Raw genomic sequence first — 15,685 nt, 5'->3', positions numbered from 1 at the left:
GAGCTCGGCCGCCTTCGAGGCACGGCTGCGGGCGGATGAATGGGGCATTGAGGCTCCTGGGGGGGAGGCGGCGCCGGGGGTATTTACAGAAGCCACGCGTGTGTTTGGGAGGAATGTCAGAGAGGCTGACAACCGGCTCTTTGGAAGCATCGGGCAAAAAAATCTCGCTCATGTCTAGGAATAAGGATACAGGAAGGAGGAAAAAGTCAATATGACCTGAAAATCCCCAGACTGGGACAGGCAGGCTGGGCAAGGTGATTTATTCTATTAATAAGCCAGGGAGAAGGGGCAGGGATAAATGCTGAATGCATTTTTGGTGGCCGCAGAGGGCTGGGAGCCGCGTGTGAGCCCCTGTAGGTTAGGGGCACACGCAAGGCACAAGCTGCCTTTGACGGGGCCATTTTCTCCCTGGCTTTTTTGGAAACAGGGAGCCAAGGAAAACAAGGGGGGCCTTGAGCTCGGCGCAGGGATGTGGCGAGGGGCTGCTCCGGCCGCAAACTGCTGCTGAGGGGGGCTGAGCCCGGCTGATGGCAGGGAAGGGCCGCAGCCCCCAGCCAGGGGAAGAGCCTGGGAAAGGCGCTGAGGCCCCCAGCCCCAAACCCAAGGGCGAGGGCGCCCACCCTGGGGCTGCAAAGGCCTTTTAGTGCTCGCAGCAGCGTTAAGGAAGAGAAAGCGGCGGCTGTTTCCTCCCCATCACGTTGGGTTAGGTGAGAACCACGAGCACTGAACCTCCTCTGTCTTCGGAGAGCCTGAGCCTGCTGTGAGTGATTTATTTTAACTAGAGGGGGAATTATGCAAGCCAGGCGTCCCCGAGCAAGCCCTGGACAAAGACACTCCTGCTGCTGCTAGCAGGGCTCGGGTTCACAGCTAGCTTTATTTAACAGGGAATCGCTACACGCACCCAGAGAAAAGAAAAGAGAACAGTTGGCTTTTTTCCTCAGATCTTTACTTGCAGTAAAAGATAGAAAAAGGTAGTAAATGAACTCAGTATAAAACACACAGAGGGGAGAGGAAGGAGAGGGAAGGATACAAACCAGCCTACAAAGAACACAACGCGGCAGGGGCAAGGGGGAGAAGGGAGAACTTTTGTACAAAACTACTGCTTACAGGTACAGAAAATGTATAAAATGTCACTCCCTATCTGGAGACAAAAATACAAAAGTGGATATTATTTAATTCTTTACTTATACTTAAAAAGGTTATGTACACGAGAGGACAGAACCAGGTTCAGCTGCTGGGGAAGCCTGTCAAACACTCGCCGCTTCCTCCCCCATCGCACTTGAGAATAAATTAAAGGAGTTGAAAGCAGGAGCAAAGCCCCACGCAGGCCCGGAGGAATCAGGCGCTCATAGTAAAATCTTCAGAAGCCTCAAGGGCCCTCAAATCCCAACGGCGGAAGGGGTTAAGTGCTTCTGAATATTTTACTTCTCCCCCCAGCTGACAGGGATGAAGATCGTTCATCCTCGAGGCTCCCGGGAGGCGCACGCTGAACGTACTCGGAGATACCTTTGGAAGCACTTCTCACCTCGATGCCTGCCTTCGATGCAACCTTTGACCTTGTGTCAGCACTCAGCCCCCAGGCAAAACATGTGCAAAATATCACGGAGAGAAGAGCGATTCATCCTGCTCAGCTGGGGCTGTCCGCACAAGGACAAAGGTGGCAAGAAGCCGCGGCCCCAGCTCCTGCGAGGAGGCGAAGCCAGGGCAGAAAAAATGCAGACTTTGTTCTCTGTCGCTCTGGAAAAGGCTTGGAAATATATACAGGACAATTCAACATTGGCTCTACTCTACAGTAAGTCAAACTTGTACCTGAATTTCCGTAAACACTTGGAGCTAAAGAACCGGGAGACAAATTCCTCGAGCAGAAAAGTGGCTCCGCAAAAACGGGACCAAAGCTTCCCCCCCAGAGACCCCCCAGCTCCTGGAGGATGCCCCCAGCCCGGCTCCTGGGGCAGCTGGGCTGTAACCTCAGGAGGTGCCAACAGGCAGAGGTTGGGGTGGGCGAGAAAATGCTGGCTTTGGGGACAGAGGGGAGGTGATGCAGGAAAGGACAAAGCAAAAATCACTCTGACCGGTGAAAAGGAGTCGAGTCCCACTTTCTGCTTCCTCCCAGCGACTGCTGGCCCAGCCCTCTGTGGGATATCCGTGCTGGTGTTCCAAGCAGGGCCGCCTCTGTGGGCAAACCCTCCCAACATCCACCCCCAACCACATTTCTGCCCACCCCCAACCCACCTACAGGCCCCCTCGGTGCCGAGCAGAGCTCCCCCAGCGCGCCGAGCATCCGGAACCACCTAAGTGCTTTCTCCTCCCCTGCAATCCCCCGCCCCGAGTCGCGCCGTCGGCACCAAGCTGGCCGCAAAGGGCCGAAAAAGCAGAAAAGTACAAAGTTCCTCCGATGGCCAAAGCTGCCCCCTCAAGTCTCAGCACCTGAAATTGCTTGTAAAAATAGGTCTTGGAAATAGAAAAAAAAAAAAAAAAAAAAAAAAAAAAGGCAAGTGTGCTTCTGAGCATTTCTATTGCGCATTGGTCCGTGAATGGTGTTCTATCAAAAATATCATACAAGAGTTCGTTTGCTGTTTCTTTGACCGAAGCCCTGGGCAGATCCACGCTGCCACGGCTCAGGACTGCTGAGCTGGGCAGATTTGGGCACTTCTGATACAATCTGGCAGGGAAGCGGCTTTCGGCGCAGCGTCATCATAGCAGCTTGCGGTGCAGGATCTCCCAGGCCATTCGCTTTCGGAAATAGGGCATATGTTGCTTTGGGTGGGGGGAAGAGAGAAAAGAAAAAGCACATCAGCGCGTCTTCCGCTACGGGACCACGCGTCTAAGGGCCTGCGAGCAGCCTTTCTGGGGGGGGGGGGGGGGGTACTTTCAGGTTATTTAAACCAGCACGGCGAACAAGAAGATGGGATTTAGGTAATAACATGGCTTTCTTGACATTCTCTAAGCAAAGTAGTAAAATCACCACGCATGGGACCCCGCACGGAGGCTGACAGTGTCAGGTAACCTCAAAATTTCGTTGGATTCGGGCTACAATGCCCTACTTTCATTGCAACTATGACTGGGTCCTGTTAGGGGGTTGTGCGCTCTCACCAGCCCCATCGGTGACGTGCCCCACGCATTTCAGCCTAACCCGAGGCCGGCTTCTGAGGAATTTTGCATGGTATAAAGAACTGCCCCAGAGCCTTTTGTCAGCTCGACTCCAAGGAACATCATCACGGTCCCCGCAGCGGAGCCTTAAACCAATGGAGACGGGAGCAAAGGGCACTCGGAAGAATGAGAACGTGCACAAGTGTCACAGAGCCGTGCCTCCCCCCTGAGCGCAAGGGGCGCAGCAGGGTGGGGTTTACCTGCGTGAAGTTGATGGGCTTGTCTTTGGTAATGCAGTCGGCGTATTTGCAGGCGAACATCCCGCAGTCGCTGCCGTTCATCTGCTGTGGGATCTCCTTCAACAAGAGGACACAAACCCAGGCGTCATTCCCCGAGGAGCCAGAGCCCAGGTGTCAGCTCAGAGAGGTGAGGAGCCCCTCGCAAGCGAGCCCTAACGAAGCGCGGATGGGTGAATGCCCACACGAGGAAGGGGAGCTGAGGGCAAGCCTCGTGCAGCAGGGCTCGAGGTGGCACTGCGGCACCCCCTGGCCTCCCTCCCTGCTTCCACGCAGGGCTGGACGGGAACCTGCAGCAGAGCAGCCTGCCACAGAAGCCCTGGGATTTGCTCACCCCCTGGAGTTACCACGAGACACGTCCACCAGAAAAAACCAGCCAGGAAAGGTGCATCCAGGCCAGGAACAAGAGCAAGGACCGATCCCTTCTCCCCACCTCAGCCTGTACAAACCCACCTGACTCTTCTTGCTCAGCAACGACCAGCCATTAGTGTCGAATTCTTTCCTTTTCTTGTCCAGACTTTCCTGTTTTAAGTATTGCCTGTAGGAACGAGAGGACAAAAAAGCTTACTTAGAGGGAAACAGGGAGAACCAGCCAGTACACTGTATGGCAGTTTACCTAAAGCGTCCCCTGCCACGTTTGCAGAATTAATGCAAAATGGAAGTCCAATATTTTCTTCTCGGTACTGACCATTTTAAAAAGGGCTCTGTAGACCCAGGCTTTGAGGCAGCCAAAAGAAGGACCAAGCAGAACCTAAAAACCCATCCAAGGTAAGTACCTGCCAAGCAGAGAGTCAATACCACAAACAAACCAGCGAGCACACATCTAATTCATCAGGGAGTGACTCACAGCAGAGAAAAGCTCGGCAGCCACTGGGCTGCCTCAGACTCCAGCCAACGGAGCGTTATACTCGAGAGGAGATGTCAGAGACAGCCTCCGGCAGCGGCCTGTGAATCGGTGCCTCTTGTCTTTTGAGGATCTTACTGAGCATAAACACGGACAGCAGCAAAGGTGCCAGAACCACACCAGCACCCCAGCAGCTCCCAAAGGGTCGCCCTGTGCGTAGGGCACCACACACACGTCGCGGAGCTCCTCTGCAGGCTGGCGGCAGGTCCGACGCGCTGGCAGATCTTCTCCCAGAGCTCTTCAGCTGGGTTTCCCTTCCAGCACTGACCTGAGTCTTCCCCACCACGGCAGGAGAGATCGAGCGCGCTTTCGAGGAGGGGCAAAGTGGGCAAGACGAGCCCAGCGGCCCCGATCTTCTCCAGTCATTTCCAAGAACGGGGGAAGAGGGGAGGTAGCCAGGGGCAAAGCCACACCGCAGCCAGCTCTGAGATGGTTTGACAGGACGTGACTCGAGCAGGGAACGCAAGCAGGAGGAGCCAGCCGTGTCAGGGGGATGTCAAATACCTTTGGAAAGCCTTCAGCAGAGGAAGAAGAGCCCCATTGCCAGCCCCATTCCTGTTCCTAGGACTGGAGAACAAGGAAGGCTCGCGGGTACTGTTCCATCTCCTCTGCCCAAGGCAGCTTCTACCAGATTGGCCTAAATTACACCCACCGGAAGAACAGAAGAAGCGTGGTTTTATTTTTCCTTCAGTGCCTCTGGGCTAAGAGCTCTCTGAAGACATTTAGGAACTCCCTGAGACAATGCACAAAGCGTGCCCAGGTAACTGCCATGCTTTTTCCCTTGCAGATACGAACGCCTTAAACCCTTTCCTTTACTGGGAAGTACGGAAAGGGGGGGCTCAGGAGGGCCACCGACACAAAGCTTGGCTCGAGGGAGCCCAAGGACACCCCATTGATGGGCCCAAGATGTTCCTCAGGGCCAGAACGGAGCCCCCAGCGCTGGCTGCTGCTGCCCTTAGGCGACGTTCAGCTCTGCAGACACCCTCCGTTCATCTCGGTTACCAAAAGGACTGAGAAGATCTACAGAAACCATCTCCTTCGCGTCTGGCGTCTTCTCAGAGCAGTTTGAGGACTCTTCTCGCTGCTGTGGCTGCCGTCAGGCAGCTTGGGAAGGAGAAGCAGAGGATTAGACGCTGCTGGCTCGAGCGGAGGGGTCAAGAGAGCAGCTGGCATGGCAAGAGGCGGGTTTGGCCGGCAGCGCGTGGAGACGTGCCACCTCCCAGCAATCTGATCCACGAAGGCTTGGCCAAAAAGCATCGTGCCATCGGTAACCTCCGACAGGAGGTGGGAGAAGGGGGCGACACGACCTGCAGACAAGCCCAGAAGATGCGCGGCCCAACTCGCCGTCCCGGTGCCAATTGGGATATTCGCCGTCGCAACGCCAAATAAGCAAAAAGAATAAAAGAAAACTTCAGGCAAGGCAGAGAAAAGCTCCCCCGGACCTGGGCGGAGGACAGACAGGGACCTCTGAGGACGAGAAGCACCCAGGGACAGGCCCCCGCCAAATTTAACACAACTGCTGTGAAACGCACACGTCCCCGGGGGTCGGGGGGCTGCCGTCTGCGCACAAGGAACGGCAGCAGAACCACGAGGCAGGCTCTGAACGCTGAGCCGGGCCCTTTCTAGCGATCGCATCTCTAGGAAACAGCCAGGAATAGGCTTTGCTGGGCGTTAAAGGGTCGAGGAAGGGAGCCTACCTTCTGGCAATCCCCCGAGACCAGATCGGGACCAGGCAAGTGTTTTCCATCAGCCTTCATTAGCCGGACACACGCTCCCAGCTCCCAGCCCACAGGGGCTGCTGGCTGCCAGCAGCTGCTGTAATTGCTCTTGGGAAGCTCTCTGCTCCTTTGACTCTGCTGCAGCTTGGACAAGACAACCTCAGCGGGGGGCAAATCCCACAACAAAACAACTTCCATCGAGCGCGAGACGTCTCCGCATCTCGTCTCCAAAAAAAACCCCTAACGGGTGGAAGGGAAACTCCTCGCGGCCAGTTCAAGCTCAGGCTGAGCTATCTGCACCGCGATACGAGCACGGCGCAAACAGTAATTAACAACCTCGTTTCAGCCGCCAGGAACGAAAAGCCTGGCAGTTACTGCCTGCCACAGAACCCACTCGAGTTCCCAGCTGGAAAAGGAGCAGCGCGGCTTGCAGGTGGCAGGCAGGGAGCGGAGCTGCGCGGATAAATGAAGGGATGCTTCGTAAGAGGAACGGGGACGAGCCACCACGCAACGCCGCGGCTCCGTGCACACGGAGCGGGTGCAAGCACGAGACCCCCTCTGGCAGCGGGAAGAAACCGGCGGCGTTTGAACACGGGCCGAGCGTCAGCACCTGCAGCTTTACCTGCAGCTCTCGCAAGCCACCGCTGCGATGCTGCCAGCGGCCAGGACCTTCAGTTCTCTAGAAGGGCAAGGAAAGAACTCGCTAGGCACAGCTCGCGTCAGCCGTGACCGTCAGCTGAGGGATTTGCCTGGAGCAGCCTCCAGCTACGCAGCAGGCACGCAGACCAGCGAGGATCAGGTGCACGGTGTGAGGAATTCAGCGCCGGTCCTGCCTAGGTGAGACTCTGGATGATTTTTTAAGAACTGGGAAAAAAAATGCCTTGGATTCCAACTGCGAGACAGCTTCGGGAGGTGGAACTTAATGGTGCCAGGCGAACTTTGTCAGGACCTCGAGAAGTTCGACACGGTTTTTAAGCGTAATTACTTGCCAAAGGAGAAAGCAACATGCCCGAGGCCCCCATCCGACACTGAGGGCTTTTAATCTCACGTTCCTAAATCCAGAAACGGATTTTTTTGCCCTCTACAGCTTACACAAAAACCCGAGCAGGTGCCTCGAGGAACTGTTGAAATCAACAGCACACCGCTAAATGCCTGAGAGCCTTGAAGCAAAGGGCACGTGAAGGTGAGCGCTTGGAGGAGATGAGATTTCACAGGCACGACTAGCGTCGTGCGCTCCATGCCTTCAGCCTTCCTCCAGCCCTGGTACACCAGAACCAGGCTTTTAGCAAACTGTGACAGGTTTATGTCTGCTCCGGAACAGGCATCCAGCGGAGCCGGGATGCCAGGCAGCGTGTTCCCAAGGAGAAACCCCCCAAAAGGCAGGGGCACTTCTCCCCAAATCCTCTCCAGGTCTCGCAACCGAGCCGTGTGAGAGCCCAGACACTAATCACAGCGCAGCAGCCAGGCCAGCTACCAGACTACAAACATCTGCGGCCCCTATCACGCCCAGCGGCCGTTGTATTTCATCAGATTCCCTCCTCGTAAGATGTGGCTAATTACAGACACTCACCACCTTTAGGAAGCTCTAAAGATTGAAAGCATGAAAGGGTCACTAACCATGAATAGGACCTCCGTCCCTTCTTCCCGGTGTGATCCTCCCACTGCATTCAACCAATAAAAGCCTCCTAAAAGGAAACAGAGGGAAAACAATTACGTCCAGGGCAACAGCGACCTGAAATCCTGGGTCTCTACCACTCGTCCTGCACCTCCTGTCCTCTGGTGCTCTCTACAACCAACCTGGGCACCTGCTTCCTCATCCCAGACCCCTAAATGAGCTACGGACGGGACTCCTGGGTCCCCCGCTCACCTCCCAGGTGCTTCACGTCACCAGACGTCCCTGCTTTCTTCCTTGGAACCAAAGAAATCCAGGCTGGAAGGAGCCAATTTCACCCAGGCCACCCCTGCCCCGAGGCAGGCCAGCTCTGCTCACACCATCCCGGGAGGAACTTTGCACACAGAGGCACGAGCAACGCAGCGAGGCTGAGACAGCTCTGAGCCGTTTCTGAAGATGTCACGCGTCTCCTTTCCGTTTCCTCCCTTTAAACCAACACCACAACACCGTGGAAAAGGGGAAACGGCTGTTTTAGCATTTACATGAGCCCAGCATGCCCAGGCTGCAGAGCACCCGGACTGGAAAAGGCGCTAAGCAGACTGGAAATGATTAAGCAGCATTTGTCTCCTGTCTGCCTCTCTCATCGTTAACATTCCTCGACTGCATGAGTGGCACCTCGGCTGACAGGCTCAGCCTCGCGCCAGAAGGCTCGGGATCAGGTTCCCAAGTCAGCGCCGGAGCAAAGCCGAGACGAGAAACAGAACCGAAGGACGACCCGGGGTCAGCACCGTGGGCTCGCGACTGCGTTTCGTTAAGTCGCTCTGGAATCCGATTTGTATCGGCCCGGCGTGACAAGGTGCCTCAGGGGAGAGGCGTTTTTCCTCCTCCCCTGGGAGAAGGGGCTCGTTTTCTTATCGCATTCCTGGTGCTCCTTCCAAACGTGGGACGAGAGAGCGTCACGCTGGCCGATTCTAGATGAGGCAGGCACGCTCCTCTCTTCGACAAGAGGTCGGGAGGGCCTGCAGACAGCTCCGCTCCCTCCCCCAGCAGCGCTCGGGAGGGTGAAAGCAAAACTTCTCTGTGGCTTGGGCCCAGGAAGAACGGCTTTCACCAGCTCCCTTTGGAGGCTCTGAATGCCCCGCGAAGTCCTGGTGGAGCTCAGTACGGAAGAGACCTGAGCAAACCTTCATCCACGTCCTGATGCAAGACTCTCTGCGCTCTGCAGGTACCCCCGCGCCCTCCCGAAACTCCTCCTCGAAACGGAGAGCCGAGTTCGCGAGCTGTTCCTCGCCACCAGCAGGAAAAGCCTTCACGGCCAGGAGACGCCGCTCCTCCAAGCGGCTGCAGGACAAGCAAGGGACCCCCGGTCCTCAGGGTCTGAGAGGCTGCTCTCCTGCTACACGACGCCCAAGAAAACCGGGAAAGCTCAAAGTCCTTAACAGAACGGGTCTGAAACCTGCTTATACCTACAGAGGTAACACCAGATCCTCCAGGAAGAGGAGGCAGAGCACCCGCACGGGTCTCTGCTGCAGACCAACTTTGCACTGTGCGAGCAGCGGGCGGTGAAACACAACGCTAGGATATTCCCCGGCTGCGCCTCTCGGGGCCCACGGGGGGACTGATCCCACCGCAGGGTTGTCGCTTTGCAAAGCGAGAAGCCGCCTGGTTTGGGAGCGGGCACAGCTCAAACAAGCGTTACTCACAACAGTATCCTGCAGGCTTCGCTGTTGATTCCACCCATGGAGTCGTAGTAGGTGATGGTTTTCTTCCTGAAGTCTACAACCTACACAAAGAGAGATTCGTTAGCGAGGCAAAAGACAAGGGGCTCGTCTCCCTGCCCGGACGCGCACTTTGCCAATCTAAGCCCTGCTAAAAGGCAGGTCAGACCATTTCACAGCAGCCAAAGGTTGCTGAGGGCTTCTACCTTCCTTGGCACGCCACAGCCCTCCCCGCCGTGTTATTCAAGCACTCAAATCTCTAAATCAGGCTCTCCTCAGAGCACCCCGGTGAAACACAAGAGCGCCGTTATCTGTATTGTTAAAGCCACAGACCCAGGGATACGTTTACAGAAGGCTTTGCTCCACCTGATGTCTGCTCCCTGGGCTGTTCTTTGGGCCCCCCCGCTCCATTTTCACACCCTCGCCCACCTCGTTGCCTCGCTGGGCAGCTCCCCAGCGCTCCCAGGGCTGAACCAGAGCGGGCTGAAAGGCCACGCGTGATCTGGTCCTGCTGGGGGGTGAGGAGGAGGAGGGACGCAGCAGGTCAGGGGCAGGAGGTGGAGAAAGCTGCGCGGTATCATTCGGCTGAATCTTGCCAAAACGATCCCGTGGCAGCGGCTCTAAAGGCGAGCTTGTGGGAATGTGGAAATGAGATCTTTCTCCAGAGAATAAGCTAGCCTGACACGAACTTCACAGTTATCTGTTGGTTTTCTAAGCCTGTCTAAAGACTAGAAGACACCAAAAAGCGACAGCTAGCTTTTCACTCGCTTCAGATCTTGCTTTTAGCCACAAACGTGCACTTCCCCCCCCCCGCGCACAAACGCCTGACAACCGCCTCTCTCTCGAGCCAGGACGTTTTTGATTCAATCACGGGTGAGTTTAGAGGACGGCCTGCTCCAGCTGCGGTCTGTCGCGAACAACAGAAGCACTCACTGCGAGGCACCAGTGCACTCCCAGGTGAATAGGCACCAGGAGGAGATCCACGGAGAAGATATCTACTTTCTTAGTCCACCTTTTCACAGCTTGGTACCCCGCTGTTTTTAATTTGGTAAAGAAGAAAGTATTGAACGCGTGAACCGTCGGCAAGCCCTTCTCTTTGCTCCGCTCCATCAGCAAATTCATGTAGAAGTTAATTATCTGGGAAAGAAAAAGCAAGAGTAGCTAAGACGTGACTTTTGCCTCCACCGTCGCTCTGCAGACCTGTCTCTGGGGGGATTCACAATAGCTCAAAAGCCCTGAAACCTACCAAAAATCCGGAAATATTGAAGTTCACAGATCCCAGCATTAAGATTTGCATTTTACCCCCTGGTCACGTCTGCTGGCTGTCCCCCACACCCCACTATTGTTTTTTCAAGTGCCTGCTCTACACAGGGATTTCCTCCACGGATTAATGGCCGCAGAGCGCGGAGCACAGCCCACGTGCGCTGCTCTCTCTGACTTCCTCAGGCAAGGAGGCAGACGTTTGCTCACTTGAACCTACTTCTAATTGCCAAAGGAAACGCCTCGATGGCGCAGGACAGGCTCCTCACCTCGTCGTTGAGCCAGTTCAGGTTATTGAGGGTCTGAATGTCCTTCCGAGTGATCGTTAACCGAAAAGCCTCGCTGAGGACCTCGTCCTGGTTCCCACCTCGGAACACGTTCTTGATTTCCTTTTCCATTTCCTACAGGCAGGACACAAACAGCACTGGAAGGGAGAACTCCCGCTATCCCCATCACAAAGGCCATACGCAAACCCCCGTTTGCTCTTTGCTCCTCAGAGGATAAACTGGCTACAAAACACACGAGGAAAGGGAACAGCCACCTGTGCCTCCCAACGTGACTTCTTGCGAGCTGTGCATATTCACAGCTCCCACACACGGCTGATTCCGTCCACTAGGCCCACGCAGATTTACCTCGGTGATTTCAGGGAACTCCTCTTCCCCGTCAGCTGATTTTGCATCCTCTTTCTCTTCTGGGACCACAGTGACGGGGATTTCCTTCTCGAGGGGTACCCGGAGATTCAAATCCACCAGATCCTGCACCGAGTGTTCCTGCAGCCGCTGCGGAAGAAGCCTTCTGATTAGACAGCATCCAAGGGAGCCACCTCTCCGGGGCTCGGGAGGAAGCTACGGCAGCATTTAGCCCGGCCACAGGGCTACCGGGAGCCTTGCCACGGCAAGGAGAAGCGGCAAAGACACCGGAGCTGAAGGATTTTTGCCATTTTTCTGTTCCCGCCCTGCCTGCTGCGGTCTGACGTTCTGACTCGGGCTGTCCGTTCAGCAACCGTCCTCTTACCTGGCTCTGCAGCTGCAGGGCCAGAGCTTTCTGTTCTTCAATCTGCCGCCACCTCTCCCGAGCTCGCGAATCATAGACGCTCGTCCTGAGAAGCAGAGGTTATTTGAGCAGACCGGTATTTATTTCTACGCGCGTCTACGCTCGCGGCAGGAAAACGAGGCAGAAAACATCCACTTACAGTTCTTTGATCCACAGTTCTGCCTGGAAGAACGGGGGGCTAGAAAGGGGGAGAAGGACACGTGTAAGGGCTCTCCTGTACGTGGAAGGTCATTACCTGAAAACTGATTTGGGTTAATATCTGAGGCTATCGTTATTCCAAGCGTGGTGAGAGCTACGGACAGGTCTGACAGCGCTTTGCAGCCAGGTCTGCAGAGGGAGGTTAAGGCACCACCCCGCAGCTCCTCTGTCCACGGCAAACTGCTCTGTCTTGGGAAACCCCCGGCCACCTTCTTTCTACTCTGCAATTTCACCTCTCAGCGAAACTAAAAAATTTCGAGGGAATTCCATCCCCCCGTTCCCTCCGGATGCCATCTCCAGCCTCTTACCTTGGAGCTGGGGTTCTGGAATCCTTTACCTTGAGCAAAATGACAGAGTCTGACCCTAAAGAGAAGAAGATGAAGGAACGCCGTTATCCCCACCATTACCACCGACTTCCCCAGCTGCTGCAGAAGCCCAAACATGGAGAGGGAGGGGAAAAAGCGGCTTTGCCTCGCGCATTTGGCTGCTGTTGGCTTTTACCTTCAGACTGCGCGTTGGATGCTGGTACGTTCTCTTGGTGCTGCTGGGCTGTGGAGTCAGGGGACTCAAAGATACCGGAGGAATAGCTGGGTGGGGAGTAGAGCGGAGCTTTGTGCGACGGCTGCTCCGGTGCTCCAAGAACGCTGGTTGAGGAACTGGCTGGTGCGACGCTGTGAGCTTCAAACAGCTTGGAGTTCTTGCTGGGAGCTTCTTTCGCTATGGTTTTACTGGAATTTGAACACCTGGACCTAGGAACAGGAAAAAGTAAGTTCCCAGAGCACCCCCGGGGTACCACGTGCTGGGGAAGAGCCCTTCACACACTCACAGATGGAAGGGGAACAGCGACGAAGGCTTGGATGTGGAAAATTGTTTTCCCGTGACCATCTGAAGCAGCTGCCTGTAGATCTCTCGCTCTTCCTCCCGAACAGTCTGCAGGAAAAGCAGCAGAGCACTCTAGCCAACGTGCCTCAGTGACACCACGCACACGGAGCAGGCACACGCAGCTACCCATGGAAGTGGGAATCTGCTGCAAGCACATCCAGAGACCCTCAAGAGTTCTCCCATCAGCCGCGATCCGGCTGACCACAACCCGAAGCCCAGACCTGAGGCCGGTTTCTGCCCCCCCCCGGCCTTCCCCTTTACCTCCTCGGCCGTGCTGATGAACCGCCGTGGCGTTTTCTTTGGGCTGAGCAGGCTGCGGCGGCACGGGCCGCTCCAGGAAGGGCTCTGAGCGGGCTTGATGGGGAAGGCCGACGCATGGCAGTGGTGGTTCGACTTCCCCACAAAGCTGTTGGACGGCCCGCTGCGAGGAGAGAAGAAGAGGGCTCCTTTCACTGCCCCCCCTCTTTTAGCCTCAGACCTCGTTCTCCTCCGTCCCCCGCATCCGTCGGGGACCAGGCTACCCAGCCGTGATCGGGAACCAGCTTTGAGAACGCAGACAGAACGCCGCCTCGAAGCTCAGCTCGACCTGAGAGCGCTGCCGCCGGCGCTGGATGCCGGCAGGTGGCACTGCGAGGCCGGGGAAGCCCAGCCTGCAAACCCCGGGCGAGACCTTCCCGCCAGATCCCGCAGCTCCCCGCTTCCATCCGCGTCCACAAAATGGCTGAACCCGGCCTCCAGGCGCAGACACCGTCCTTTTGTCCCCCCCTTTTTTTTTTTTACACGAGCAGACGCTGTCCCCTCACCCTGCCTCTCCCCGCTCCCAGGGCTCACCGGACAGCCCATGAAAAATCCCAGGGCGGGGAATTCCTCCCGCTTCATTTGATTTTACGCATCGCAACCAAACGTTCTCCGTTACGGGGATTTTCCAGAGGAGAGAGACTTGCGCTGGCCTGGAGGCACCGCCCTACCGAAGGAGCTACCGGGAGCGTTTTCGGCACAAAACCAGACGCTTGCTGCTTCTCTCCCGGGCTCCCAACGGTGTAACTGCTCCCGTTCCCACCCGGGAGCTCCCAGAACTCCGAGGTTCCTCTCGAAACCACCGCTTCCCTCTTCCATCGCGCCCGCTGAGCCTCACAGGGACACGCCAGGCTGCGGCAGGCCAAAGCCTCCGCGCTGCTCCTGCTGTGCAGCCAACACCTCCAGCAGAGCGGCCAGAAGGGGTCCCCTCGGCCGGTCAAAGCCCGACCCCTTCTTTGTCCCCCCCCCCCCCAAAATTGCAGCATCCCACCTTCCCCCGCCCTCAAGGCGCCGTCAGGGTGCTTGCAAGACACCTGCACGGGCCCAGCGCCAGCCTCTCAACGTTATCTTCCAGGAGAGAGAGAGGTGACCCCACACCACGCACCCCTTCGGAAGCCCCTTTACCACGGGGTGAGTGAAAACCAACCAAAAGGCACCAAAAACGGGCCAGCCCTGCCCGCGGCCCAGCAACTCACCGCCGATTCCCGCCCCGAACTCGCTCTGTAGCAACACCGGCAGGCTGCGAGGGGAAAACTCCCACCCCGCGGGCAGAGCCGGGCGCGGAGCGGCCCCGCACGCACCTGGGGATTTTGCGAGCCTCGAGGTAGGAGCCGCGGCTCACCCGGGGCTTCGGCGGTGCAGAGCCCAGGGCGGGCACCAAGCCCCTCCACTGCCCGTTGGCGCTGGAGACAAAGCCTCGAGGCTCTCCCGCTGTCCGGTAGGTCTCGGGGCTGGGGATTTCTGCGGGGGGGGGGAGAAACAGGGGAGTAAGGAGCCGCATCTTCGTCCCCGCGCTGCTGTGGGGAAGGAACGGGTGAAAAAATAACGGAAAAAAACACAACCCGAGGCCGAAAACCGTCATACCTGGTCTGTAATTGAGAGCGCACGAGGCATTTCCGGCAGGGCACGCGAAGCCGCCGATCTTGTTGGGTAAAAACTGCACGGAGAGAAGGCAGCTTTCCGTCAGGAAATTTCAACCCCAGGTGGGTTTAAAGCCCCCGCAGGGAGACTTCTGCTCTCCCTGCTCGGGTTCCAAACCGTTACGGCCTCTTACTAACGGTTCTGAACTCTCCCTTCGGTTGCCAAAGGGAGGGAACGGTCGCATACGCTGGCCCAGCAGGGCAGCGCCTCGCGGTAGGGGTGCCGCTCGCCCTCCCTGCCCCAGGAAATCCCCTCCCCGCCAGCTGCGGGCCCGGTCTGAACAAGGAGAGGAAAAGACGAGCGGCGTTTTCATCCCGGGATAGGACAAAGCCCCAGTTCCGTGCGCCGGGCGTCACCACCGCGGGGGGCTTTGTACGCCCACGGGGTTCGGGGTGGAACGGAGTGGCTCGGCTGCATGGAACCCCCCCCCAAAAGGCGCGGCGCCCCCCCCCCCCTTGGCCTCCACGGGGCCACCCGGACGCTGAAGCGTGGCGCTGAGCAAGCAGGCGCAGGGCATCGACCCCCGTGGGGTCTCCTCCCGGCCCCGCATCCCCCAGGCTGGACGATGCGAGCCTCCTAGGGCTCTCCTCCAGCCCCCGTCCCAGCCTCGCCACCCTTCTCCCGTCCCAACCACCCTTTTTACGTCTCAGAGCCCAGAGCTGTGAGCGGGATGCTCAGGGCGAGGCCGAGCGGCGCTTGGGGCACCCCAAAAGGACCCAGAGAGAAGGGGGGAGCCCCGAAGGGGGAACGGGGACGAGGCGGGTGACAAACCTTGGCGTCGGGCTGGCCGAGTGCATCCCGCAGGCCGGCACGGGGCTGCGGGGGGAAGGCCTTGAAGAGTGAGCCGTGGTTCGGGCACGCGGCGTCCCCGGTCTCCATCCTCATCGGGTCCAGGCGGTGGCTGCGGGGGGGCAGAGGCGGCGTCAGCCTCAGGGAGGTCGGTGCTGAGCGCGGGGCCAAGCTCGGGGCCGCTTAGGGGAGTACCAGGTAACGGGGGGGGGAACACGGATCGGCCC

The 15,685-nt window shown here is 57.5% G+C and overlaps 1 protein-coding gene across 1 annotated transcript in view; it reads right to left on the bottom strand.

Moving 5' to 3' along the window:
* Positions 1–924: 924 nt before the first annotated feature.
* SENP1 (SUMO specific peptidase 1) overlaps positions 925–15,685 on the bottom strand; it is a 36,527-nt gene continuing 21,766 nt past the window's right edge. Inside the window, exons 4-19 of the mRNA XM_035308830.1 lie at positions 15,441–15,640; positions 14,613–14,685; positions 14,330–14,489; positions 12,993–13,152; positions 12,676–12,779; positions 12,351–12,598; positions 12,158–12,212; positions 11,791–11,829; positions 11,613–11,697; positions 11,231–11,377; positions 10,868–10,999; positions 10,272–10,475; positions 9,324–9,403; positions 3,840–3,924; positions 3,351–3,446; positions 925–2,757 (exon numbers count right to left, since the gene is read on the bottom strand). Of these exons, the coding sequence (XP_035164721.1) occupies positions 2,695–2,757; positions 3,351–3,446; positions 3,840–3,924; positions 9,324–9,403; positions 10,272–10,475; positions 10,868–10,999; positions 11,231–11,377; positions 11,613–11,697; positions 11,791–11,829; positions 12,158–12,212; positions 12,351–12,598; positions 12,676–12,779; positions 12,993–13,152; positions 14,330–14,489; positions 14,613–14,685; positions 15,441–15,640 (1,931 nt within the window). The 3' untranslated portion in view covers positions 925–2,694. The remainder of the gene's footprint in view (positions 2,758–3,350; positions 3,447–3,839; positions 3,925–9,323; positions 9,404–10,271; positions 10,476–10,867; positions 11,000–11,230; positions 11,378–11,612; positions 11,698–11,790; positions 11,830–12,157; positions 12,213–12,350; positions 12,599–12,675; positions 12,780–12,992; positions 13,153–14,329; positions 14,490–14,612; positions 14,686–15,440; positions 15,641–15,685) is intronic.

This window comes from Oxyura jamaicensis, chromosome 33, assembly GCF_011077185.1.
Source record: "Oxyura jamaicensis isolate SHBP4307 breed ruddy duck chromosome 33, BPBGC_Ojam_1.0, whole genome shotgun sequence".
NCBI classification, from domain to species: domain Eukaryota; kingdom Metazoa; phylum Chordata; class Aves; order Anseriformes; family Anatidae; genus Oxyura; species Oxyura jamaicensis.
Note: the sequence above shows the minus strand (reverse complement) of the source record. Positions and strands in the feature narration are given on the sequence as shown.